The 12494-nt window shown below is 33.5% G+C and overlaps 1 protein-coding gene across 24 annotated transcripts in view; it reads right to left on the reverse strand.

The window, feature by feature from the left end:
• Positions 1-12494, reverse strand: part of LOC143225154 (transmembrane protein 220-like) — a 111517-nt gene that overhangs the window by 12174 nt on the left and 86849 nt on the right. For 18 of the 24 annotated variants that reach the window (XR_013013647.1, XM_076454086.1, XM_076454078.1 and 15 more), the window contains 3 exons: positions 12344-12449; positions 11153-11182; positions 8821-8881 (listed from right to left, as the gene is read on the reverse strand). Coding sequence is in view for 23 of the 24 variants with exons in the window: in XM_076454086.1 (XP_076310201.1) it covers positions 8821-8881; positions 11153-11182; positions 12344-12449 (197 nt within the window). In the remaining variant the exon portion in view is untranslated. Of the gene's footprint in view, positions 1-8820; positions 8882-11152; positions 11183-12343; positions 12468-12494 lie in introns of all 24 variants that reach the window. The other 6 variants (XM_076454087.1, XM_076454091.1, XM_076454073.1 and 3 more) reach the window with 3 other exon arrangements.

Below are 12494 nucleotides of genomic sequence, written 5' to 3' on the forward strand. Positions count from 1 at the left end.
ATAACTTCCAAAATCTTTTAAACCTTTCTTCTAAAGTTTCTGTTTCCCAAAATTGTAACTCTTATCTATGTTTTAATTTGTAAAACCCTGCACACAGTTCTACTCCATTTAAAACTACTGATATACACTGTACAATGAAAATCACTTTTTATCATACTAAGATTATAGGTTTGTTTGTTTGTTTGTTTGAATTTCGCGCAAAGCTACTCAAGGGCTATCTGCGCTAACCGTCCCTAATTTAGCAGTGTAAGACTAGAGGGAAGGCAACTAGTCATCACTTTTGTTATGGTTTTCTAATCATGTACGCTATTTAATCACTTTCATTTTACTTTATGTTGATTTATTTAAATAATAAAATGTAAGGTGTTTTTGTATAAGACATTTTTAATGACGTAATAAATATACACCCATATCTCTTATTTAAATTTTAATGAACTTTAATAAAGCATCCTAATAGTGTGAGGAAGATTGTTTATTTGTTTTGAATTCCCGCAGAGCTACTCGAGGGCTATCTGCGCTTGCCGTCCCTAATTTAGCAGTGTAAGACTAGAAGAAAAGCAGCTACTCATCACCACCCACCGCCACCTCTTGGGCTACTCTTTTACCAACGAATAGTGAGATTGACCGAAGCATTATTACGTCCCCACGGCTGAAAGGGCGAGCGTGTTTGGTGCGACGTGGCTTCGAACCCGCGACCCTCAGATTTCAAGTAGAGCGTCCTAACCACCTAGCCATGCTGAATAGAATGAAGTTTGAAACAACTCAGGGAAGTTCATTTTGTTTCACGAAACCCATACTTCAACCTCACAATTGTGAGGTAATTGTGACACAAATTGTTCACAAATATCCTTTATTCTAACAAGATATCACCAAGTTACGTTTATATCACTGAGTTCATATTTCCATATAAAACTTTGATAAACTAGAAATACTTTAAACAGTTAGGAAAAGGCAAAATAAAAAAGTGTTGTCTTCACTTGACAAAATACAAACAGATTGTGTCAGTACTAAACTGTTACATCATACCAAAGAATGAGAACAGTATCCAACAGTCTTAAATTACTAAAATGAGTTATTATTCTTATTAGAGTTATACTCAAAACTAATACCCACTTCACTATAACTTGTATGGACTTCTGTTCTTGAGCTTAACCCATATTCCAGAACAATAATGATAAAGACATGGCTAAGTAAGTGTAAACTGTCCGAATTATACACCATGACATGTAACTTCAGTAACAGAAGAAGGGGTTGAAAGGGCAGGGACTCATTGACGACATTTTCAAGTGTTGTAAGGCGGTGCTTTTTTCTTTCAGGAAGAGAGTGGTGTTAAAGGTGATTGTAAAAAAGTTGGGTTGTATCTGGTACACATAATTAAGCCATAAGAGACAAACAGATGTTCCTCTTTTATTCCTAATTATATGGTTTTATAAGATGTTGTTGTTTTGTTTTGAATTAAGCACAAAGCTACTCAATGGGCTATCTGTGCTCTGCCCACCACGGTATCGAAACCCAGTTTTAGCGTTGCAAGCCCGCAGACATGCCGCTAAGCCACTGAGGGGCATAGTTTTATAAATACTTTTAAAATATGAAACAAAGAAAATGAATTATTGTGCATTAACACTCAATAACATATCACAACTATTATTATTTTCTTATTGAAAATACCTACAAGTTTCTGTACGTCATTCATATCAAAGATGAAGTTTTTTTTAATAGTTTTTGTTGTTAATAAAGATTCCAGAAATATTTTATATTTAATTATCTAAACTGTTCGAAGAGCATATAGTAAATACTATTTGCATAACACATTTAAAGGTTTCTAGTTTCTATCGTACGGAGTGCGCGGTTTCAAATTAAGGCATTGTTCAAAGTTTTAGAAGGTTTGATGAGGTTGTAGAGATAATGGAACTTCGGTATAAAGACTTTAGAAATCAAAATCTGCTACTTGTCAATGAAATGTGGGATGTTTTTTGTCCATGTTATCAGAGCTTTTGTATGCTGAAACAATCCAAACTGGATATTTGTTAAGATCACGGTTAAAGAGAAAATAGGTTGGCAACAATAAACGCATTTTCACAGATGTGTTTTGTGTATTTTCGGCAGTACGTAGAGCTGACGAATTCTACCTTTTGTGCATTTTAACCAGTTTCTGAGTTCTTGGGTTATGTGACCTTCTTAAAAAGTGTGTCCATTTGTTTTATGTATGGATTGTTGAGTTTTTCACCTATTTTTAAGTATTTATTGACGTTACTTGAACCTTCATTCATTAGTGAAATGTGCAATGTTTTATCCATTGACACTATATTTTGGCCTTTGTTTCTCAATGATTAGGTTAAGATTATTACGTAGCTTTATTAATTTGAGATTTTCGTTTTTGAATTAGTTTTGTTTTATTTTTTCACGTTTCTAAGTGTGTGTTTTGTTGCTGTTTTTCAGTTTAGTGGAGAACTATTCAAGAACCTCTTTTATGTAATTCATTTGAGGTTTAGGGGGAAATACACTTATGGAACTTTAGAACGAGTGTTTGTATTTGTCTCAGGTGTCTGAACCTGTTTATGCAAATCGATTTATTGATCACTGGCAGTATTTTGGTTCTCATGAATACGGTTCACTCTCAAAATTAGTTTTCTGCTTTGTTCTTGAAAACTTATATGTGTGTCATTTGTAGGTAGTTTAGGTTGTGTAATGGCAAAATTTAGACATTTTTAAGGCATGCAATATGATATTCATTCAAGGATGCGTCAAATAAGCTGATGGCATTAGGTTTGTAAAATTTGATGAAGAATTTGACGTTTCGCTATTTTCGTTTCACATTTTATAATTTCTTGTTTATTTGTTGTTGTTTTAGTTTCAAGTTCTGTTTGTAAACATTTTTGTTAATAATTTGTTAAACAAATTTTTGCGAGATCAGTTTGTTGTGTCATCTTAAGTTATTTTATTTATTTGAGGTCAATAAATTTCAGGAGTACGGTGCATTTAAGAGGTTTGTGTTTTGACCTGCGTTAATTATGTTTTAAACTTTAGGTTTAGGTCTGTTGTTTTGAGTATTTGTAGCAGTCTCAATTTTAAAAACGTTGACGTGAGATGGTTTCTTCAACAGACCTATTCCTTCCAGCTTGTTTTACGTAATCTGTGTAGTATATGAGGATGGTGAATTCTCAGCGCTTGTTTTAACAGTCTAGTTGCACCAAAATGCATTGGTACAGCATCCAACAACTTCACCCGTATGTTTTATATATAATAGCATGAATTCTCGCAATATTTACTACATGCCTGAAATGCAACAGTCGAACAGATATATTGTGGAAGCAGACGGTGTACACGTGAAATGTATCACCTTTCCAAACAGATCTTTCTCAGTAATTTTGTTTACTGTTGGCTTGGACACGCTTACGGTTTTGCTACTGACCTTTGTGTTTATGGTTTCTCACTTGTTACTAGACACCACACTTTTTCTAACCGTAGCAGGGGTGCAGCTTTTTGCAGAATTTATTCTGTATAGTCCTGATGTCCTAACATAATCCATACACCCTTAATAACGTCAAAAAGTACAGAAGAAACCTAAATCTTACATATGAACACATCTTTATGGCCTGAATGTACGGATGTTTTTGTATTGGAAAATGCTGTTAAATACCGTTCCCAAAAGCAATGAATTTTTGGTGGTACTACACTCTCTATGAAATATCAAACAATATCAAAATGTATTTCTGATATATTCTATTCTACCAGAACTTTATATTCGTTGTAGGTTTTACTTTCTTCACGATTTCGTATTCATAATTGTTTTACTATAATGTATTGAACCTTCTCAATACATATTTAATTATTACACATATCTATGTTATCATTTTACCCCTTATTTTTTCTTTTTTATTACTCTTTTATACATTTTAACATAATAATCTCAGTAAGCATAAGTAAATTTTCCGACTTTCTAACACACATATATATTCATTTGTATGCACATATATATTAGCTTAAATTTTAAGGACACCAATTTCATGTTATTTTTTGCCATAAATGTTGTATTGTCTTTTAAATAAATGTCATTGTTTCAAATATACAAGATTTATGATATTTAGCTTCATAAATGTTAACTCAGTTTATGTACACGAGTTCTGACTCGTGAATTGTTTGTTTGTTTGTTTTGGAATTTCGCACAAAGCTACTCGAGGGCTATCTGTGCTAGCCGTCCCTAATTTAGCAGTGTAAGACTGGAGGGAAGGCAGCTAGTCATCACCACCCACCGCCAACTCTTGGACTACTCTGTGTACCAACGAAAAGTGGGATTGACCGTCACATTATAACGCCCCCACGGCTGGGAGGGCGAGCATGTTTTGGCGCGACTCGGGCGGACTCGTGAAAGGGTCATAATGTCATTCTTCGTTATTGCAAATCAAACATCAGAGAAACGAAATTGGCAAAATCACTTCTTATTTCACAAATAAATCCAAAGTTATGTTCATGTTGTCCACACAAAAATTAAGTAATAATGTTAAAACTAGATGTAATAACACAATACTTATGCAAAACAGCTACCTTGTTCAAAAACAATATTAGGATAAAACATTCAGTAAATGAGTGCAAAGTTCAAAGACAGTATAATTTTAGATATAAGCGTTATTTCTGTATCAACTGTTATAATATGACGCTTAATCTCACTATTTGTTGGTAGAAGAATAGCCCAAGAGTTGGCGGTGGGTGGTGATGATTAGCTGCTTTCCCTCTAGTCTTACACTGCTGAATTCGGAACGGCTAGCGCAGATAATCCTCGTTTAGCTTTGCGCGAAATTCCAAGACAAACAAACAAATTAACATGTAATTAATAAACCATTAATTCGACATTAATTATTAATAAGCATATCATTTCATTAATTATGTTTGACATCACACTTCCATCCTCATGGCTAAAAGGGCGGACATGTTTGGTGCGACCGGGATTCGAACCCGCGACCCTCAGATTACGAGTCGAAAGCCTTAATCCACCTGGCCATGTCTGGCCCTGGAATTACTGCAACTTTATCACGCATACATCTCAGTATTCATGCCAAATTATTTACCACAGCTTTAGTGTTCATATGTATTTTAAATTAATACACGTAATTAAATATAAAAAAAAAAGGTTTCGTGCATAGTGCAAGATTCCCCGGCGTCAATATTTAGTGCTAAAATCCGGGTTTCGGTTTCCTGGTGTGGACGGAATGCAGTTAGCCTACTGTGTAGCCTTGCTTTGAAGCAATAACAACATAACCTTAGATACGCACTTAAGCATTGCATGTGAACCAAAGTATTACTTCAATACATGACGTCATCATCCAGTGGCAATCCGGTAACTCGACGCCAATGTCGGTGGCTCTTCGCATGAATAGAACAAACGTGGGGTTTTCAGACATCGTCTATTTAATGAGCACAACACCAGCGAGAAAACGATATTACGAAAGTAAAGCAACCACAGAGAGGCATCATAAAAAATGACTAAGTCTGACAAAATTCACTATCCAGTCGCAGACATCACCAGCAATGGTTTCTAGTATAATTCGCTATCCAGATGACAAATAGACATTACCAGAAGTAGCCGCTCCTGATAAAATTCATTGTCAAGATAACAGACAGACATAATCAGAAATGGACATTGCTAGTATGATTCACTATCCAGACCACACGTCGTGCTGTTAGTCTTAAAATATTCGTTTACACGTACAATCGAGTATAAAAGATGTACTAGTGAAAACAGTAAAATTACTTTCACCTTCATAATAGAGCAGCCAGCTAGAGTCACAGGACAGTCTAAAACACTTAACGTCGCTTAATAATGTGTTTAGATTCAAACCCTTCGCATATAAACGCTGCATAATTCAAGGTAGACACGTACAAATGCCTAACATAAAAATAACTGGGCATTTGCAGTGAAGAAACACACTAAAAAAAGTCATGATAATACATCAATGTAGCTTTCCGAGAAAAAGGTTTAAAGTGCTTATATTCAAATCTTTCACATAAAAACATTGTACAATTCATCGTAGGCCCAATATCTACAGAGAAAACAAAGGAAATTTTCACTTAAGAAAACAACAATTTCGATGAGTATACAATATTTCTGTTTTACTTTCTCTCACTGACAATGTCAACGTTTTATATTCAAATAGGGCTGGAATTCTCTGCAATAAGTGTCTGTGATTTGTTGGCGATAAATTCGAGCAATAAAGAAACAACACCCAATCCACTTGTTTTAAAATAATATATTCAAAACAAGTCAAATATATGTACAAAAATGCTTTACACTGTAGAATATCTGAAACTTCAAATAATTCTCCTTCTTGTTAAAAGTCCACGCAGACTCATTCAATTGCCTTGTGATCTAATTGACAAGATAAATTATTTGTGTCTACTTTGTTTCTTACTGTATACTCAGCAGATAGCCCAATGTGCCTTTGCTATAAGAAAACACACATACTCTGGCTGTATAATCTTCGATATAGCAACTTGCATTAGTCTGTGGGCTTCTGTAGTTGTATCTTGAACTTTAAATAATTGTCTCATATTCTTTAAGATCCACAGTTACTTTAAAACACCTTTTGAAAAGAAAATTATTTTCCTTACCTCTGTTAAACTGTGAAACGCATTTTAAAATATCACCCATTAAGACTAATCAGGCACACACCACCTAACTTGGCTTTTGTTTTTTTCTGACTGAACTTCACTTTTATTAACTCTTTACTTGACTTGAGCTCGCTTGGTCACCTATATTTACTTGTTTTTTTACTGAGGTTTGGAACTTTATATAAATTACGTGAACGACGTGATAAGAATACACACTTAAAGTAACGATAAAAATAACGAAAATTCAAGTAAACCTGGCAGCAATGAAATTACTAAGGCCTCGTGCAACACTTCAACTGCATACACAATTTACAACTCGAACAGAGTTATATTGCGAAATTTGTCATAACTGGCGTTTTTAAAACAATCAACTTTCAATACTCCTGTCATGAAAAATTACAATAATTAAACGCTAGCGAAAGCACGCGGGTTTACTCTGGTTATTAGGTTAATAATGAAAGTATTCTAAACCCACTTTAAAGTAACAGTATAACCTATGTATTATTTTAAATCATCAACATGACACGAAAGACATTGTTGGAGCTCACTCTTACCAAAATGCACTGGTTTCTATGTACATCAAAAGATGTTATATTAAAAACACTTATTTTCTAGGTGGTTTTTGTTTGCTATCGTCATTAAAAAGATGCATGCACGTGCATTAATAAAATGAGAAACAAAACCCAAGTGCACACCTTCAGTGTCCATTTCGTGCTGATGGTAAATTTTAGATTTCTAGTTTCTTTACTCTTGGAGCTATGACAATTACATATACTTTTATATGTGGTATTTGACTAGCTTGCCTCATAAAAAGATGTGCACACGCATGAATGTACTTACGTAGCTAATAATAGATGCATTCTCAAAATCTACTTAATACGTATGTAAAATTTAAGGTTTGTAGATTCTTCTCTCTTTGAGCTATAGCGACCACACACAGAAAGCCACACGGACCCATAGGCATGTCCTTTTATTATTACAGTTGACTTCGTTTGGATTATTAAGTTGATTATGTGTTTATTCTAAACCCGTTTTAACATAAAAGTATAACCTATATACTTTTGTTGCTAAGCAGTATGGCATGAAAACCAATGTTGGAATGCATCATTACTAAAATGTATTGGCTTTTCTATATATTAGAATTTGATATATAAGGAGCCAATAATTTTCTGTGTGAGTTTTCGCTATCGTTTCTCATTAAGAAGATGCACGGACGCACATTGATAAGATTAGTAATACATAGGTGCAGACGCTCAGGGTTCACTTAGTACGGATGCAAAATTTCAGGTTTGTAGATGTTTTTCTCTTGAAACTATGGTGATTACACATACAGAGACATGCACGTACGCAAGCACATACACACACACATAATCCTGCAGTCTGTGCTTCTGTGATTTCTATTTGTAATATAAGGAACCACATCTCTTTATGCGGTTTATCGGAAACTCGCCTCATAAAAATGATGAACGCACATGGATAAGTAATAATACCCAAGTACACACCCTCAGACTCCATTTGATATGGGTGCAAAAATTCAGTTTTCTATGTTTCTTCTCTTGAAGCTTTGATGGTCACATATTCTTTTCTATGTGGTTTTTCGCTAGCTTGGCTCACAAAAAAGATGCGCACCCACACTCACATGCACACATGAGGATAAATAATAATATTGAAGTGCCCACCCTTTTGGTCCATCTAGTATGTGTGCAAAATTTTAAGTTTCTAGGTTCTTTTCTCTTGGAGCCTTTTATAATATATATATATATATAGAGAGAGAGAGAGAGAGAGAGAGAGAGAGCGTAATCTATAAATTACTATTAACTTCTGTGTGTAATGTGAAGTATTTTTGTATGGTAAATACGAGAAGTTGAAAGATGCTTCAATAGATAATATCTTTACAAATATAACTTGTTATCATAGTACGACCAAGAGATATTTCACCTTCTTGATTCTCAAACAGTGTGAATACAATCGCTGCTGAAAGATTATTACACTACGGATACACTATATAGTACAACAAGAGATGGATAAGCTGGTGCAGTTTATATTAAAATAACAACAAGCAGAAGATCGAATAAAGTCGCTAAGTATTTGCAGCACATACTTTTGAACATAAAATAGATCTGTACTTATACATACATAAATAGAATTTATACTCTATAGTACAAAAGTAATGTTTGAGAATAAAACAGGAATATAAAGAAACGCGCTACCTACCAGTCAGGAAGGGGTGGATCGCTAACAGCAGGCTCAAAACGGAAGGCACAACATACACCACCTATCAAACAAAAGCACGTGAAAAATCGATAAGTATACTGGATTGTATTCACTAAAATCATGCAATACCCTAATGAAAATAAGCTAATATATGCACGTTTAGATGATTGGTTTAATGTTGAAACTGCCATCATTCTGTTTTGTTTTGATTTTCAAAACACTTATTTATTTATGTCGGCGTAAAATACTTATAGGGTAAGTGTTAAATATATTTCCCAAGTTTTGTTCCTAAGTGGAATTATAAACGGAACTGTAGATATGAATTTAGCAAATTTAGTTGTTTTTTTAACTAACAAGATAAATGAAGCATTAAACCTTTATGTGTGACTTCTAGATTTGATTTGATTTCTAAATGAAATACATGGCGTCAACAAGACAGACCTATGCAAAGTTTCATGTTTTCTAAAATTCAGGTTGAATGTATTCATTAAGGATTATAACAACAATTTGTTAGATATTTTGACCAATATTTGAATTTAACATATATATTCACGGAATGAAAACAAAATATATATTATTTATTTATTTCAATACTGATATACAAATATTGTTAAGAAAAAAAACTAGTTCGCATTCTACTAACGCTAAACTGCGGCCCACAGTGATTATATTATTCGGTCTGTATTTGTTCACTGTTGGTTGTTATGCAATATATTAATACCATGCAGGCCTCACAAAGCTTGATAAATAACGACAGCTATAGAGAAATCCCTAGCATGTGACGCTGCATTTTAGTAGAACCTCAAGTACAGAATAAGAATTTTACAAAGGAATTAAATATCAGAATTGAAGTAAGAGTGTACTTTAGGTAATTTGAAGGTGAGTGTCCTGTATTTATAATGGTAGAAAATTACAGATAAACACGCAGTTGATAACCCGCTCTTCATGGCTAAAACACAGGCTGCGTTGTGTGTCCGATGTATATTATCAGGGCAATGAAAGAGCTAAACCACCTAATGTATTACACAATTGTGCTTCAGAGTTAGTTTAAAAGAATCCCTGTGAAATGAGCTGTATACGTCCGCTTGGCGGGCTCTGAAAATGTTCATAAAGTTGATGTCAATGTATTTCATTGTTTTCAGAAGCATTTTATTTTTCTGGAAAGAATAGCTTTTCTTTCAAAATCAGGTTTCATCAGATGAAGCATATAAGATAGAAAGTTAATACAAACAGGTCAAAAACGGCCTTATATGATCATATACAACGGCAATGAAAGAAAACAAAGAATGATCATACCAGTTAGTACATGGCATAAGCAGACAAAACCTCCAATTTTGTTATTAATTTATAAAATAAATAAACATATAAAAGATAATCAAACACTCCAGAGATCACGCCTTCTTGCCGACGTTTTCTTTTAATACTTCGTCAGAGTAACTAGTGCAATATTTGAATTATTAACGCAGACTTATCTTGAGTTTAGTTGAGTAGATATTCTATAATGTTTAACACCACTGGTTATCTCTTCCATAACGCACTTTCTTAGAATGATACAGGGTATTCGGAAAGCCACTGTGCAGTTTTGTAACAGCATTTATTCAGTCTATTTCAAGCCAGCAACTGATAGCGGTGTTTAGAAACAAAATAAGAAGGATCCAAGCCTGTATTGATCCCAACGGGGGGTCACTTTCAACATTGTTTATAGTTGTCATTCATATTTACCTCCTGTATTCTATATTGAAACATGTCTGTTAATAAATATAGAAGTGCACAGTGACTTTTTGAACACCCTGTAGAATATAACTAAACTCCTTGAATCAAGTGTTTTAAAGAAATACAGTAGTAATTTCCCTTCGACAAATCACGTGATCTTGTTCATTTCTATTGCAATTCTACAATTGTAGTACTGAAACTTGTGTTTTGACTAGACTTTGTAGTAATTTTAAAAAATGAATATAAGCAATACCATGAACTGTCTTAAGACAATCTTCGACTAATTTTCCTTAAACAGACAAAACTAACTACAATGTGACAATTTCATAAATAATTATGTTTGTTTGTTTGTTTGTTTTTTGGAATTTCGCACAAAGCTACTCGAGGGCTATCTGTGCTAGCCGTCCCTAATTTAGCAGTGTAAGACTAGAGGGAAGGCAGCTAGTCATCACCACCCACCGCCAACTCTTGGGTTACTCTTTTACCAACGAATAGTGGGATTGACCGTCACATTATACACCCCCACGGCTGAGAGGGATAAATAATTATACTGAACAATTTCTCATTTTAATTAATTAATATTTTATTCTGATAATATGAACTCTTGACGTGAACTCACCATCCACAGGAGAGGATCAGGGTCATTTACCTTCAAATAAGTAAAAAAAAAATAACGGATTAATATTTTAAAAAATCAACCAGTAAATGAAGTTCACATTTATGATTCACATGCATCAACGATGTTTAAAAATCGGAATGTTATAAATGAACACAAATACCCAATGTATCAGTCTATCTACCTACATAACTTGTTTATTGAAAATTCAAGGAAACATTGAAGATAATAAAAACTCAACGTTAGTACTTAAGAAGCTACATAAACTAAATCATTGAAATCATGTGGTATAGAAAGAGATTGACAATGTTGAACGTCTTTTTGCAAGAAATTTATAATTTCTATTGTAAATTACATCAAGTTTACATTCATGAAGCATTTAATAAATAGCATCATATCATGGTGCACTCTCACACTGATGATATACGTACAGGATATCAACACAAATGAATGAATCAAGCATGAGCTCACGCCTCTTTGTATGAAAAAAAGCACATGAAGAAGTAGAAAAAAATGTTGTTTTTTAAATGTAAAATGTAAAATTGGATATTGGATATGTTGCACATAGGAAGTTTTATTAGACCATGTTCAGTTTTAGTCTTATCTATTAAACACTATATTGACATTCTTGTCCTTGAGTCCATTTTAACCTGGGTTTTCAAGGTTTGCCACAAACAAACCAAGCCTATGTATAAAGAGGACACAGCAGCAACTAACATTATGTTAGTGAGTTGCCAATGATAACCCCACCATTAGGTAAAGGAAAATCTTTACAAGTGTATTGTTTTTGTCAAGCGGTTTCATTCAATGCTGATATATCAAATAATTTGTATATACCGATTTTCGTCTTTAACAGTCAAAAAAATTAAAATATTTTTCTTCTATAGAAAGCTACAGCATTCATTAAGAACGTATTGTAAAGTGTATACAGTTTTATACTGACTAACTAGAGATCTCACTTGTCGCTGGATTAAAACACAACTCAAGAGTAATGAATTTTATTGACAAATAGATAACGTTATACTTATACTAATATATATACACATTTTGAGTTGTTACGTAAAAACATTTAATGCATAAGAGGAAATTTTGACATTTCTAAGTCAAATTACTATTATTCAAAAAAATCTAATTAATACTTAAATAGTAAATACTTGAAAATGGTGCCAAGGAAAATAAGAATAAAATCTATACCTGGGCACATGTGGCAAAGAAGAAAAACAATGACATGAAGAGGTTGACACATCTCCAGATCATTAATCCACAACTGAAAGGAGTTCTCTGTTTTGATGATGCTTTGCTGAAAGAAATAATGGATCTAAAAATACAAAGTGATTTAAAATAC

The sequence above is a fragment of the Tachypleus tridentatus genome, chromosome 9, assembly GCF_004210375.1.
Source record: "Tachypleus tridentatus isolate NWPU-2018 chromosome 9, ASM421037v1, whole genome shotgun sequence".
NCBI lineage: Eukaryota > Metazoa > Arthropoda > Merostomata > Xiphosura > Limulidae > Tachypleus > Tachypleus tridentatus.